The sequence below is a fragment of the Passer domesticus genome, chromosome 20, assembly GCF_036417665.1.
Source record: "Passer domesticus isolate bPasDom1 chromosome 20, bPasDom1.hap1, whole genome shotgun sequence".
NCBI lineage: Eukaryota > Metazoa > Chordata > Aves > Passeriformes > Passeridae > Passer > Passer domesticus.
This window is the reverse complement of record NC_087493.1, coordinates 11,298,711-11,314,752: the sequence shown is the minus strand read 5'-3', so window position 1 is coordinate 11,314,752 and position 16,042 is coordinate 11,298,711. Positions and strand designations below refer to the sequence as shown.

The window sequence follows — 16,042 nt, the reverse complement described above, 5'->3', positions numbered from 1 at the left end:
CAGTGTCTGCCTAACCTCTTACTGATTGCTCTGACCACCAGAGAAGCTGGGAATGGATGTAATAAAAACCCTTCAGGCCCCCAGTGCTTGTCTGTTAGTGCACATGGAGCCTGGCACTGCTGACAGATCCTTTACAGCAGCACACCAGCGTTGTAGAAAATAACTTTTCACTCTGCATTACTGAATGGCTCCAAAAGCTGCATATTTCCATCTGCACCACCTCAAAGGCAGATGCCAGGATTGCAGCCCTGTGTATATTAAAAGCTCTAGAGAAGCTCAGTGTTGTTTACCTCAGAGGGAGCTTGCAAAAAAAAAAAAAAAGGCAAAAATTAAGATCAAAATATCAGAGATATTTAATTTCAATTCATAACCAGGCCTGCAGGCTTAAATCACGGCTCAGAGCTTTGTCTTAATCTAATTTTATGCAAACAATTCAGTGATAATGAAAGTTTATATAATCCACATCAAGGAAATCAGAGGGGTTCCCAAAACCTGTAATGAGAGCTGACATCACCGAGTGCACATCAGCAAACCCAAACCCTCCCTAAACGAGTGCTCCAGAGAGCACTTGACAGAGGCAGAGCTCCCTCCACACCCCAGAGGCTCTGAGGCATTCTGTGGGGCTGTGATGAGAGCTGGCAGCCTTTCCCTGGTGTGGGATGCTCAGGGGTATTGATGCAGGGCATCCCCAAGGTAGGGAGTAATGAGCTCTGACCCCATGATTTGGGATGCTGAATAAAGGATATGGCTTTATTAAGCTGTACTATATTATAACTAATACCATATTATAACTATACTAAAGAGATACTAAAGAAAAACCTGTGACTGTCCCCAAAAGTCATCACACAGCTTTGACCCAATTGGCCAATCAACCCAAGCAACCCTCACTGGTGTCCAGTCAACAAATCCCTCTCTGTAAACAATCTCCATAACACATTCCACGTGTGACAAACAGGAGCAGCAAGTACAGATCAGAATTGTTTTTCTCTTCTCCCTCTGTGCCTTCCCCAGGAAAAATTCTGGCAGACAGAATGATGTCTCTCTCTATTCAAAAACCACACAGGGAGCCAGCCCCATGGCAGAGCTCCCTCTGTGCTCTCTGAGGGGCAGAGGACGAGTCCAGGACCTCTCAGAACAGAGATCTTCCTTCAGCCACGGAGCAAACAAAGGCACAGAGAAGTGTGGAACACATTCCTGCACATGCACACCCCACCAACAGCTCCAGGAGGAGAAATCAACCTGCCAGAGCCTGATCCCAGGGAGAGGTGGCTGCTTGGGACACACAGTGACACCGTGTCCATGTCCTCTCACGGAGGGGACACCAGGCTGGGAGGAGGGCAGGACTGGCCCCCAGCCCCGTACCTGAAGGATGACCCAGTGACCCTCCTTTGCAGCCACATCCAGAGCTTGCTCAGCCACCAGCTCCTGGCCTTGTCCAAGGGAAACGTTGTGGAGGTTCCTGTGGTTGAAGGTGTAGCCCAGCTTCTTCCCTGGGAGGGAACAAGGAGTGAGTTCAGGTACCAAACCCTCACACGTGAGCTGCCACACTCCTGGTATCACTTCTCTTGGCTCTCACCCACTCCTTGCCCAAGTGCTCACACAGCAGCAGCTTCCCCCAAACTCTTTTAATTACAGTGCAGCATCCCCACAAAGGTACCTTATTACGAAGTGCTTCTTGTTTAAAGAACATTATTCCCCTGCAACCTGGTGTAAAAACACATTTTACAGTGATAAGAAATTAAAATCTTTTTCCTGCTGATTAACCAGGCTTTGAACACCCACACTGGGTGGGGAGAAGCCCCTGCAATGCAGGCTGGTGCAGCAGCTGGGCTTGGAGAGGGCAGCTGGAATGAAATAAATCCCTGGGAGCTTCTTCAAGTAAGGCCTCCCCGGTGTCTGGGGCTGGAGAGCAGAGAGAAACCCTCCAGGTTTCTCAGCAAATCCATGGGAAGGGGTGGTTTGGGAGCCACCCAGACAGATCCCAGTGTCCCTCCAGGGCAGGCTCACTCTGCAGTGCTGGGAAGAGGAAATCACAACTGATATTCATTTATTTCATCCCCTGGCTTGGGGTGGTGCCCTGGCTCTGTGATTTGCCCCCATCCTCTCTCAAGGCAGAGCATCTTGAAGGCAAACCCCAAACCCCACAGCCCTGCTCTGGAGGGGGGATGGCAGCTCCTGCTGCCCCTTCACTCTCTCTGATGAACCTTCAGCCTCCCCTGGTCCCTCTGCAGCATCTCAGTGGCTCAGATCATTTCTTCGTGCTCATGGCTGCAAATCTCCTGGCCAGGTTTTGAGTCTGTCCCCCACAGACAGAGCACACTGCTGCTCCTCTCACAGCACAGCCAGCTCTCCCTGCTGTGTGCACCTCAGGAGAAAAACCCACTTTGTGCTGCAGGAGGGAACAGCCCCACAACCATCCCCAGGATGGGTTTGGCTCAGCCAGGGAGTCAGGACTCATCCCCACAGCTGATCCCTGGGGATTGCCCACACTTATCTCTGCATGCAGGTTTGCCTTCCTGCAGATGGTGCGCCCTGAATTCCCAATTCCTGCCAAAAGCAGGCAGGTTTTAGAGAGAAACAAGGAAAAGATTTGTCTTGCAAGGCTTAGGAACCATCTCGTGCTACAAGACTGGGAACAGATGGCCACGAGGAGAACAAACTCCAAACTCCAGCTCTCTGCTGAGCCTCAGCACAGCCTCCCCTGGGATACAGCTCCCCACACATTCCAGAGTTCCCAGTCCTGCTTCCCAGCTCTCTTTCACACCATCTCTGGCTGCTGCCAGCTTTGAAAGCTGCTGATCTTCTCCTCTGCCTTCAAGATCCTCTGCCTGGAGAGGGGATGGGGCAAATCACAGAGCCAGAGCACCATCCCAAGCCAGGGGATGAGTATTAAATTAATATCATTTGTGATTTCCACTGCAGAGGGGTATCAGCGAGCCTGCCCTGGCAGTGCCAGCCCTGCTCCCTCCTTGCTGGCTGCAGGAGGGAGGGGATGGGCACCCAGGGAGGGCACAAAGCCCTTCCAGCCCAGCAGTGTTTGCTCCCTGTGACGCCAAGGAAAGGCCCCATGGGTGGACAGCATCTGTGAGAAGCTGACTTCCATTCACAGGAATTATCCTGCATTTTAATAACTTCTAATGAAGGACAGAGAAATATTAATAACAAGCAAAACCCCAGTGAGGCAGCTGGAAGGCCAGTGCAGCTGCTCTGTGGCAGTGATTTTATTTCATTACTTCTCTTTTTTGCCTTTTCTTGCTGTAACTTTTCTGGCTGGCTAACCCCAGGTGCTCAGCTATGCTCATCTTTACAATTCCAATTAAACCACTCATGGTTTGATTTTAGTGCTTCATTTCCCATACAAGGAAATTGCAAGGAGAGAGAGACAGGATCACCAAGGTGGCTCCAAAGGGAAGCCAGGGACACCACAGGAGCTTCTTTTGGGGGTGTTCCTTTAATTTCCAGTAATAACACCTGGTTTGGGAGCAGAAAGAGCCTGAAATGCAAAGCTAAGCCCAAGAATTCCCCAGAACGAGCAAAGTTCAACAGCTCTGACAGCTGCTCCTGGCAACGTTGGTAAAGGCTCACTCAAACATTATTTTGGGTGCATTGTGGAGAGGAAAAAGAATGCACGAGTCATTGTGCCAGCCTGGATGATGTTTTGTCCTGTGCAGCCCCAAGGGCATCAGACTCCTCTGCTCCAGAGGGACGTTCTGGCTGAAAATGAGAATTTTTCCAGAGTGGAGCCAAGACCCAGAGTAAAACACAAGGGCAGCTCTGGAGAGCAGAGTGGCTGCAGCCACTGGGGCACAGGGACATCAGTGCCCTCTCAAGGGAGGCATCTCACAGAAGGCATCTCCTTGCCTTCGGAGCCAGCTGACAGCTCCACAGCTGATCATCCACACGGAGATCAGCTCAGGAGGGATGGCAGGAAACCTGGAAACTTTGCCATAAAGCAGCAATCTGTTACAGGGAGCTGCTGCTTATTTTTAGTGATCATAAAATCAAAGAATAGCAGGTTGGAAGGGACCTCAAGGGTCCTCTGGCTCAACCTTTCTTGGCAACGAGCATCTGAGATATCTCTGACGTAAATTACAGGTTGTGCACAAACCCAGCTTGGAGATCCCTGCACTGTGAACAATGTGAACCAGGCAGTGCAGGAAAGAGACAAGTTTAATTTAAACTTCAGATGAAAATCCAGAAAACTTTAAGGAAAACAATAAAACCAAAGCAAAATCCCATCGCATCCTCACACAATTATCTATTTTTAACAAATTACTTCATTATCTACAAAGAGATGAGGAAAAAAAAGCCCAAACAAAACAGGCATGTCGTGCTAAGATAATAATGCAGCAGATAAATAGCAATGCTGTGGTGTGCCTGGAGACAGGATTGATTTACCATGCTTCTCCACATCCTTCAGTGGGTCCACTCCTGGGGACAGGATAAAAAACATCGGGGTGGCAGGCCCTGATTCCTCAAAGGTCGTGGCAAAATCCAGGGATCTCCCCACCACGTATTTGCTGCCCAGCTTTTCTTCTACAAAATCTCTGCCAGAGAGAAAAAAAAATCAATTGCCACTTTGTTCAGAAAATGCAGATTCCCCTGCAAATAGTCTATTAATTATGATGGAATCCCAGAATTGTTAATGTCTGAGAAGAGTCCCAAGGTTATCTAGTGTGACCATTGTCAAGCACCACTGTGTTCACCATTAACTGTGGCCTCAAGTGTCCCATCCGCAGATATTTTGAGCACTTCCAGGGGTGGTGCCAGGGTTTGTTAACCCTTCAACTGGAAAAGTTTCCCCTAATATTCAATCTAAACCTCTCCTGGTGCAGTTTGGGGCTGTTTTCTCTGGTCCTGTCCCTGTTCCCTTGAGCACAGCCCGACTCCCCTGGCTGTCCCCTCCTGTCAGGAGTTGTGCAGAGCCAGAAGTTCCTCCTGAGCCTCCTTTTCTCCAGGCTGAGCCCCTTCCCAGCTCCATCAGCCTCTCCTCATACTTTTGACCCTTCAGATGATTTAGAAACTGCAATTAGGAAAATGAGCAGGAAATAGTTGTGGAGAGGATCTGTAGGCTGGGCTTGCAGGGCTGTCCCTCAGCAGCAATGCCTGGCACTCTGTACAGGGCTGGGATGCCACAGGAGACAGCAGCTCCTGACAAACACAGGGAAGCAGGAAGGGAGAGCAGTGGGAGCTGCATTCAGAAGCACAGCACAAGCACTGGCTCGACTCTGACTCAGGAATCTCAGGAGGAAAGAAATGAGTTAAGGCACAAGACACAAGAACCAGCCACGTGTTGTGCAGCCCAAGCAGCCGTGCAGAGGAAGCAGCGATCCACACAAAGTCCAGATGATTTACACAATTGCTTTGATCTGCAAAGCTGAAAGGGAAGAGCTCGAAGAATGTCTGGAGCGTGGAGCCTTAGCGTGAGAGTGACAAGGAAAAATACAAAGGAGTGAACAGGGAAAGCTCACAGCTTCCTCAGCTCCCCAGCAGCTGCTGGAACAGAGCGCGGTGCGTGGAGAATGTTCTGGCTGGATTCCCCCAGGGTGAGCTCCTGACATCAGTGCTTTACAGAAAGAGAGACACTGAACACTGATTCAAAGGTAGCAATGTTATATTCAAACCCCAGGAACGCTGCTGCAGCTCAGATGGATTACTCAGGCCTTTTGAAGGCAGCCAAATTCTTTCTAAGAGAGCTGAGAACCTCCTTCAAGGACTGGTGAAAGGCAGCTGGAATAGAAATGCCTAAAGGATTGCAATTAAAAAAAAAAAAAAAGCTTCCACATTTTTAGTATCTCTCCTTCAAGCAGATTTTTCTGTTCAGGGTCAAGATTTGGTAACTTGCTGCTGGAAAGGCCCAGGTCGCCAAATTCAACCAAGTTCATCAGATTTAAGGTCACAAAACTCTTGTTTTATGTCACATCTCAGCTCTGAAACAGTGCCTTGGGGACTCAGAAACACAAGGTGCTACAAGAAGCCTTTTGCTGATGTTCTTCAATAAGATTGAAGGAGAAAAGAGATTTACAGGGGATAATCCTTTCTCAGGAAATCACATTTGTTGGTGCACTGCTGGCCCTGAAGCTCTAAGGAGAGAGTCAGGGGCTTCTCCTGATGCTCCTTAGCCCTAGGGAATGAACCAGACTGGGCAAACATCCCCAGGGATCTGATAGGAAGGGTGGCTGGAGCCCCCAGCTTCCCAGGGCCTGTACAGGCTTGGATCATCTTAAATCCCAAAGAAATCCTACACCATCATCATGGAGCAGGGACACATGAGGTGGGACACAAAGGGGCTTAGAGATTTCTGAACAGCAGCTGGAAATGAGGTTGGGATATTCCAGGGCACCTAAAATCCCCCATGCCACCTGTGGCTGGGCTATTACTCTTAAAAATATTATATATTTCTATATTTATGATGTATATATTTGATATATCATATATTATATTACTCCTAAAATGCAGCCATGGACTGATCAGGGCCCCCAGAGAGGTGCACTGGTCTGGACTGGTCATGATGTCCATGGTCACCAGTGAGGTGTTCCATGCTGGCACACTGAGATATTGATAACTGAGTTGTATTTCAAGAAGAGTCCCCAGAGTCCTGGGGAAGGCTCACTGAACTGTTACTGTTTGCACTTCAAGATAAGAAACAAAACAAAACAAAACAATACAAAGCCACATTTAAACACTTCTGTGCAAAAGAAAAGCTTGATGTACCCACTTGATACCCTTAATACCCTAAAAATATCCAGCCAAGCTTTTGAACTTGGATTCCCTTTTCATAAAAGAGACAGGAAAGGGGCTGAAATTTGATGCTCCTGTTATTTCTGAGCCAAGTCAGTAAGAAAGAAATGAATTATAGTTGCATAAATGCACCTAAAATTCCAAGAGCTTATTTTACTCAAGCTAAACAACAACAGGAAAACCAATATTTTCAGCTGAGAGACACATGGAGAATCCAGCCATAAGAGTAAGAAATGAAAAGAGGTGGATTAACATCAGTATTATGATAAACTGTAGTATTTATTGTAATAAAAAAATAATACCAGTGACCACAGGGAGATTCACTCAGTCTTGTCTGTGTTTTTCTGTGAACCCTGAAGCACAAACAGATGTAGTTCATATACTGAGTAAAACACCCTGCTGTGTGCACATCAGGTGGTGCAGGAATATAAACTACTGGAGAAACAGGAGCATGAGAGACATCCCAGCAATGCCAAAACATTGGCCAGAGAAGGGAAAACCAAGTCCTCGTGGAGTGAAAGACCTTTATCTTGTCCTGGAACAAGGAGGTTGCTTCTGCATAATTTCAGGAGGTTTAGCCTTGCCCAGTTACCTTCACTGCATAATTTACCACTACAACTTTCAGAATCAGCAGCACATAAATTTTTCATTTTACAGGAAAAAAAAAAAAAAAAAAAGAGAGAAAACCTCTATAAGACTTTTTTTTACTTCTACTCCTATTCTGGTGTCTGAGAAGAAGCCCAAACTGATCTAGTAGCTAAAATAGATATTCCTGAGCTCAGACTGCAGCAGATGTGTAACACCTCTGTGGTGATGCTCTTTTCTGACTTGGCAGGCTTGCCCCTCACCCTGGTTACTCTGCTCCATCCCTGGTAATGACAAGGAGGCTGGATCCCACTAAGCAAGAAATTCCACTTAAATCCCACTTCTTGGTTGTTTTGCAGGGTTCAGAGATCAATGAATCACAAAATGGCTTGGGTTGGAAGGGATCTTAAAGATCATCCCATGGGTAGGGACACCTCCCACTGTCCCAGGCTGCTCCCAGTCCCAGTGTCCAGCCTGGCCTTGTGTCACCATGATATTTTATGAAAAATCCGTTGCTAGGATTTTTCTCCTAGCTGAGAAGCCTCAGGAAAGAAATGTAAACAATAACTATCTGATGGCTGTGGAATGTGCTCTGGACATTGTTTACCAACAGGTGCATCTTAGATTAGTCCATGTGGATTGTTTTCACTTGATGACCAACCACAGCCACCTGTGTGGAGGCTGTGAGCAGTCACAGGATTTTGTTATGCATTCCACTCCTGTTCTTTCCAGCCATCTGATGAATCCTTTTCTCTCTATTCTTTTAGTATAGTTTTAATGTAGTATTTTAATAAATTATTATATTATGATAAAATATATCATAATATAATAAAACAGCCTTCTGAAACATGGAGTCAAGATTCATGCCTCCACACATGGGGCACCAGACACAGCCTTGGGCACTGCCAGGGATCCAGGGGCACCCAGCTGCTCTGGGCACCCTGTGCTGGTGCCTCCCACCCTCACTGGGTTCATCCAAGACCTCTGATAGGAAACCACGCTGCAGAACTCACACCCTAAAAATGTTCTGACATTCCCAAATGCCAGCACACCCCTGAAGTGCTCCTGCTGCCCACCCAGCCCAGCCCAGAGCTGCCCCAGGCCCACCTGACGGCGCAGGGCACACGGTCGGGCCGCAGGGCGCGCAGGATGCACAGGCGCTGCAGGGCTGACTTGTTCTTCCAGTCCTGGGGGAACCTCTCCTTCTCAGGACACTCAGACTCAACAAACTTCTTCCACCGTTTCGCAGACCCTTCAATGTCCCGGTCCAGGTTTCTGAATTCCTCCATGGATGAGAGAGCCTGGAAAAGTTCAAGGGAGGTCAGGGAGAACAATCCTGTGTGCCTCTGGACCATTTTTATAACTCTGCTGACTCCTCGTGTTTTGCTCCACCAGGGAGCTGGAGCCTGGGAGCCACAGCCAGAAACCCATCAGGAGCAGATTTTGTCCATTCTCCTTGGAAGGTTCAGCCCAGGGAAGGATGAAAGATTTTGGCATCAACCAGCCCGCTCTGTTCATTACCCAAAAAGGGAAGAATTCTCCACACCTGTTTGAAGCTTTCATGCTTTCCAGACTCTGCATTGCATTGGCACAGAACTCTGAATTCCATATAAAACAGCAAGTTCTCCTCACAGCTCAGTCATGCAAAACAATCCTTTTCCATCCCCACAACCAAGACACCCAAAAAGTGCAAACAGCAGGGGATGGAGGAGAGCAACCTGGGAGGGTGGGACTGCATCACCTGCAGCTGCAACTGGACAGTGAACCCAAGGTGGGAATGGACCAGAACTGATCAAAGTGTGAGAACTCGTGCCTCTGAGTCCATCCTGGGTCCATCTTGGGTGCAGCCCTGGCTGGGCTCTTGCACTGCCCAAGGTGGATCCTTTGAGGCCTTTTAATAAATCTCTGCTTTGTTCCTGTAACTCTCTCCAGCCTCTGTTCCAGGAGCCTCTCCAGGCATCATCCCCATGCCAAACTCCCAGGGATCCAGAGAATTCCATGGAGACTGTGAGCACAGGAGTGATCCAGCAGCTGTTGTTTCCATGTGTGGATTTGCACTAACAAGGAGAAATGTCAGCGACAGAAGGACTTGCTCCAAATTCAGCGCCCTACCCTGATTTCTGTGAAAAACCAGAAACCAGAGCACTGAACATGAGAAACTGAAGTTCCCAGGAATGATGCCACAAGTTCTGACCTGCCAAGCCCTGGGCCTTGCAGCAGTAAATGTATTCAGTGCACCTCTCATGGCTGAGTGGAACACAATGGCAAATGTTGAATTCAGGGAATTCTCAGTGCAAGTGCTTATATAAAACATCTTCTCACTGTTGACTTTTGACGTGATTTACTTAAAATATCACTTCAGAACTTTGGCTGCTGCTGCTTTGAGAAGTCTCTTGGCTGATGTTAACAAGGGAGACTCTGAAAAATTGCTTTTTCCTGACTAAATGACAGACATGTAATCAGGAATGATGGTCTCCCTCTCTCCCTGAACAACACATTGTAGAATCATGAAAGCTCTAATTGCAAACAAAACCTCTGTATTATATAAATAAACAATAAAATTGTCATTAGTCAACAATATTAACAGCATTTATTAGGAGTGATAGTATTGATGGGGGATGCTTCCATTTAAAAGCCACTGGAGTGAAAGGTCTGTCGATCAGTAATCTTTCTGTGAATATTAATTGCTTTTCAATACCCCTGTTGTGAATCTTTCCAGGAAACTCAGCCCATCACCAAAGGATCCCTGTTCCCAGGCAGGAGTGGTTCTTTGGGGCAGCAGATGGGAACTGCACATCAACCTGTGCAGGGTTATCTATTTCTGTCCACACAATGAAAAGCACTTCTGTCACTTAGAGTTGTCATGGAAATTGAGGGAGACAAAAAATATTGGTCAAAATAGAAAATGATCCAAAGGGCTGGAGGACTGAAGCTCTTGTCTTTGCAGCCCTGTGATCACCTCCGGTGGCTGGAAACAGGAGGGGCTTGAGTTTATATCTCAAAATGAGACTTTTCCAGCAAAACAGGGCTCTTCGCACTGTGTGAGGGAGAGGATCCACCATCTTCTGAGAGAAAGTGGTTTTTCGTTCAGTGAGTCACATATAAGTTGCTTTATCACTCCAGGTTTCTCTGGCAGCTCCTGGTCTCAGTGAGAAGCAGCGTTTCTGTGGAGCTGGAGCACCAGTAAAGGCAGAGCTGCCAGAACACTCCTAACACCCAGTCTGTAACCACCTCCCCAGCAGCCATGGGACTGCATTTTAAAATACAGAAGGAAATCAAAATAAAGGAATTTGAGGGTTTTCATAAAAGCTATCACTACCATTTGAGGCTTCAGGTTATATCTGGTTTTTGCTTTCAGTTTTAACTAACATATCTTGTTTGTCTTTTAAAAAACCTGTGCCTCTGCTTAAAAAGATTACATTCTGTAGGGAACACAGTGAACATCAAACATGTCTCTATAAAAATCACACAACCTGACAACACTGGAAAGAAATTATATTTAATATTCTTCCAGTTTTAATAATTGGTGAGATGATTAAATCCTGATGATTAGTCACTATAGCACTTGCAGAATTAAGGAGCTGTGGAACTTATGAATTGAATTACACAGTTTTTAAGCAGAGATCCACAGAGGTCCTTGGTGGGCTTGAGGGGTTTGGAGTGGCTCGTAGGTGAATTTTGTGGTGGGGTTTGGTGACCATGGTGGGATTCAGAAGAAGGTTGGACTCCAGGATCTTGAAGATCTTTTCCAACCTTAACAACTCTACAATTCTGTGATCCCCCAAGCACTTTGTAAAGGTCTTACACTGTCCATGGGCACGTTTCAGTTAACATTCATAATTCCTTTCTTTCATTTTCTGCAGCTGGCCCAGGAGTCTTTAGGAAAACCAGCATCCCCACAGCTGGAAAATGACAGCTCCTGGAAAAATGGCAAAGCCAGAGCTGCACCTGGCTTCAATTGATAGATTGGATCACTCAGGAAAAAGACGTACAGGCAGATGAATTGCTCCATTTAAATACTACTGTTAACTAGAGGAATTAATGTAGCAGATGATGGATTATTTACAATCTCTCCCATCCTCGGTTTTGGGTTGTATTATTCATACACTGAAGGTGTTATTTTCTGTTTAGCCGCCCTACCTGAATAATTTAACTCATAACAAAAATCTCTACCAAGGTGAAAATAAAGATTTGATGGGGTTTGCCAAGCTTCAATCAACTTTCAACACAAAAATGTTATTTTAACCCTCCTTATTTCTTTCATAAAAGCTGACTGACAAGCTCAAGGCACTGCATGCCCCTGTGTCCCTTTGAACTCCTCCTTGCTGCTTCCACATTTTAATGGGGACAGAAGGTGTGCAGACCCTCACCACATCACTGTACAAACCCACCCTGTCTGTCTGCAGGGTCCCAGGGCATCACAACATGCAGGGTGGACACCACAAGCAGTCTGATGAGCGATGGATGAGATCTCAGCACCTTTCCTCGGAAAACTTCCAGTGAAAAATAATAAATTGGAGGACAATGGATTCAGCACTCATCTCCTTCCTACCAGTGCATACTTAGAGCGAGCTCCACTTGATGGGAAAGGGCAGTAACAGAAATGAGACTTAGTCACAATCTTTGTATTCTCATTGCTTACAGCCACCCACCATGTTTTCCTCATTTTGCCTGAGATGTTTCCCAGATGGGCTCATGTTGACATTTTCTCCACATTTTCTAAAAAGGTTGTTCAAGTGGGTTTGAGAACGGGCCTTGCAAAGTCAGGCTGTTCTCCCAAGCCTTGCTTTCCATCTTTCCTCTTCACTTTTGGATGCCTCTCAGCAATCAGGGACACACAGCCAGAACCAGAAGCTGGGCATGGGTCCCTGAGGGCAGCTGAAAGGTGGTACTTGTGGATTTCACAAAACTTCCCTGGATTTGCTTGTTATAAATCCCAGATGGGCCAACACACAGCAGAATTAAAAGAGAAAAGATGTCCCATTGTCTGCAAGAAGTCACCTGTTCCAGGTGTCCCCTGCTGGAAATCTCTCAAGGTCCCACTGCCTGCTGTATTTCCTGTGTATTGCTTCTCTTTACTGACACAGGGAGCCAACTGCTTTTTCCCTTACAGAGGACACTCTTGGAGATCAGACCCTCCTAGCTTCTCAATCTTGAGGTCCCCAGACAGAACTCTTCCCCTTTCCCTCTCCTCAGTCTCTTCTCACAGTTGTGTTTTCAGGTGAGTGAAGGGCAGAGGGTGGCCCCAAGATCCTGTTGGGTACTGGGCTCCACTGATGCTCTGTGCTCACATCGTGGAAACCAAACACAGGCCACGAGAGCCTCCAAAAAAGGCCATCTCACGTTCCCCAACCCAGGGAAAGCTCTGGTTTTACCCCAGGGTTCCAGAGGTCACTGGCAGTCAGAGCTGAGCTGAGCACTGGGTCTGCAGTCTCCACAGCTCCTCATGTGAACCACCACAGCCAGAGAAAGCAGACAGGGACAGGGCTCTGTCACACAGTGAGGAGCTCCAGCAGGTTATTCAGCACTGAATCAGAGAATTGTTTTGGTTAAAACAGACCTCTAAGATCACCAGGTCCTCAAATGCCACATCCACATGGCCGTTCCCTCTCCTCCTGTCCCTGTTCCCTGGGAGCAGAGCTTCCCCCTGGCTGTCCCCTCCTGTCAGGAACTGTGCAGAGCCACAGGGTCCCCCCTGAGCCTCCTTTTCTCCAGACTGAGCCCCTTTCCCAGCTCCCTCAGCTGCTCCAGCCCCTTCCCCAGCTCTGTTCCCTACCCTGGACACATTCCAACCCCTCAATGTCCTTCCTGTCCTGAGTGTCCCAGAGCTGTCCCCAGCACTGGAGGTGCCCCGGCAGTGCCAGCACAGGGGACAGGCACTGTCCTGGCCCTGCTGCCACAGCCCAGGTGCCACTGGCCCCTTTCCCACCTGAGCACACCTGGATTCATGTCCAGCCTCTGTCTCCAGCACCCCCAGGGCCTCTCCCAGTTTTGCAGCCCCTCTGCCCAGCCTGGGGTTGCTGTGACCCAAGGGCAGGATGAGCCATTATTTCCCTTTCCTCCCATTTAGAGGGTGAAGAGGCTTTTATACTGCAAATGCTCAGCTGACAGCAGGCTTTGTGTCAGGGAGGATTGAGAGGGAAAGACAGAGGCTTAGAGCATCCAGGAAAACTCAATTTCCACTCTGCAATCAAACCGACAAAGTGCGTCCTTAAATATTTGATGCGATCACAATCTCTGCCATATTTCAGATAAGCATCAGATCGTTAGCCAGCAGGTTAGAAAAGAAAAGGGGGAAAAAAAAAGGTAAAACCTTCTCAAGTAGCATTTCTGTGAGACATTGGGAATATTTCTCTGAGACTTGATACAGAGGACAGAAGAATGTCCTTAGGAAACTTCTAGATGAGAGCAGATAAATGCCCATTGAAGTGTCACAATCAATGTTTTCTATCAAAGATGCTCTAAAAGGCTGTACATCTGAAGAACTGAGTTAATGGAAGATATTTAATTAAGACTATGATTTTCTGGCATAATAATAATTCTGAATGTAGGAGGGAAGCTGTGAGCTGTGAGCCTTTCCTGTCTGACCAGCCTGATCAAAGGACATTGCATATGCACAGAGAGCACAATGTATGCAGCAGATTGTGCCACAATGAATCTTGGAGCAGAATGAAAAATTTCCTCATCTAAAAAGTGCAAGAAGTGAAAGTTGGAAGAGAGATTTTTGTTCTTTTGTCCAAAAAAAATTCCAGTTTTCTTAAATGCAAAATATATGATTCGGTATTTTATCTCATAAGCCACATACGCAATCTTATCATCTGCATTCTGCAAAATTATAAATATGGAGTTAATATACGACTTTGTCTAGGGCTGTTCTCCTCCTCGAAAGCTGAATTCAGTATTTAGAGCTCATTATTCAACATCACATTTATTAAACAATGCCCTTTCAGTGGCGTTTTCATATCTACATAATGAAAATTCTTCCTCTTCAGAAAAAGATGAGGGAGATGATTGGGATAAGAAGTAATCCAGGCTGGCCAGGTGTACTCCTGCTGTGCACTAACTCGCTGCACTTATCCCGTGGGACACATCTGCATTCAGCACTGAAGAGGCACTGCAGGAAATATCACAAAGGAAATCAGGCTGGGGAAATGCACATTTCCAGCTCCCAGGAGCCAGCCCAGGCTCTTGGGAACAGCCGGACACGGGGACAGCCACGTGCCCCACGGGGAGCCACAGGGCAACGTGGAGGAGCTGGAGCTGGGAGAACCTGGCATCCTGGAGTCCCAAGGAACAACATCAGAACAGCCCTCTCCTCCTGGTTTGGGCCAAAACCAAAATGTTTTGGTTTTGAAGACCACGAGGGCACAGCCAGTGGCTCCATCCCCCAGCAGTGGGGAGCTGGAGAAGAGCCCAGCTGGCCCAGGGGATGCTCAGGTGGTCTGTGACACACCCGGGCTCTGCTGCACCCCTGGAACACCAGCCTGTGAGAAGAGCCTTGGCAGGAGCTGTCTGACCCAGAACGGCTCAACAGGGCAGCCTGCCTTCACACAAGGTCCAAAGCACCACAGAGCATCAACTCAGAGATGAATTCAGAGAGCACTCCCCCTCCAGAGGACAGTCTCTGCATGGATTCTGTGTTCACTCAACCACACAGTGAGAATTCCCAAGTGGCATCTGCACCTGGCTGTGGCCCCAGCAGCACTGTGCTCTAAGGTGTGTCCACACGTTCACTGGTGAAGAAACCACCAGCCAAGCCAGGAGACATGGCCAGCTGTGCATGGACACAGAAAATGTTTTCAGGAGTACCAACAGAAATAAAAACTTTCGAGGCAGACTCTGCGAACACAGAGAGGGAGAACAGCACAACAGGCTGCAATAAAGGAAATTGAAAAGAGACAGAAAACCTCATTACAGGAACAAAAGAACACTTCTGCCTTCTCGAGGGATCACTGCTAAGCCCCTGCAAATGAGAGGCCTTAGGACTGAAATGACCAACTCCACTGAGCTCCAAAAGCAGGGGCTCAGCAAAGGCACTGCTTTAATTAAATGACAAAACTCTGTGCCCTCCCTGCTCTCAGCTAACGCTCAGTAACCCAGAGGCAGGGCTGGCACCGAGGCAATGACTGTGCCCTTTGCTTACATCTCCCCTGCTCCAGAGCCAGGCAAAGCTCCTCCACAGGTGCCATTCCCTCCCACACATCTGACTGATGAACAGAACCAAGCCAAGCTCAGAGCAGCTCTTCTCAGCCTTTAGCTTGAATTCAATTCCTGTTTCAGCTTTAAAGAAGCACCAAAGAGCCTGAAATGTGCCTATTTTCCCAGGCCTCTCAGCAGATATAATTAAAGCTATTACCTTTCCCTACAAACCACCTCCTCCTGGCCAGGTTTTCTTCATCCAGAGGTGAATACCAAACTTCCCACAGGTTACAGCAAAAGACTCTGTGAAACTCTGTGCTGAACTTGAAAGAAGCTGGAAAACTAAATCATAAATGAGTGTTTCCTAAATGAGATGCTCCAGCATCATGAGCTGCAAACAGCCAAGCAACTGCAAAGGATTATTTGCCTCTATATATTATTAATCAACCCCCAACAATAAATAATAAGTCAAGTCACACAAGGCCAGTTGCATGCCCAGAGCCCTCACCATTTAATGAGGTTTCCTTGGAAGTTAATGTGCCCAAAGTGGGAGGCTCAGAATGGGCCACAAATATCA

The 16,042-nt window shown here is 47.4% G+C and overlaps 1 protein-coding gene across 5 annotated transcripts in view; it reads right to left on the bottom strand.

The window, feature by feature from the left end:
* The window catches only part of DNAH9 (dynein axonemal heavy chain 9), a 132,753-nt gene that overhangs the window by 28,275 nt on the left and 88,436 nt on the right, over nucleotides 1-16,042 (bottom strand). For all 5 annotated transcript variants that reach the window (XM_064395318.1, XM_064395319.1, XM_064395320.1 and 2 more), the window contains 3 exons: nucleotides 8,434-8,627; nucleotides 4,399-4,547; nucleotides 1,363-1,490 (listed from right to left, as the gene is read on the bottom strand). In XM_064395318.1, coding sequence (XP_064251388.1) covers nucleotides 1,363-1,490; nucleotides 4,399-4,547; nucleotides 8,434-8,627 — 471 coding nt within the window. The remainder of the gene's footprint in view (nucleotides 1-1,362; nucleotides 1,491-4,398; nucleotides 4,548-8,433; nucleotides 8,628-16,042) is intronic.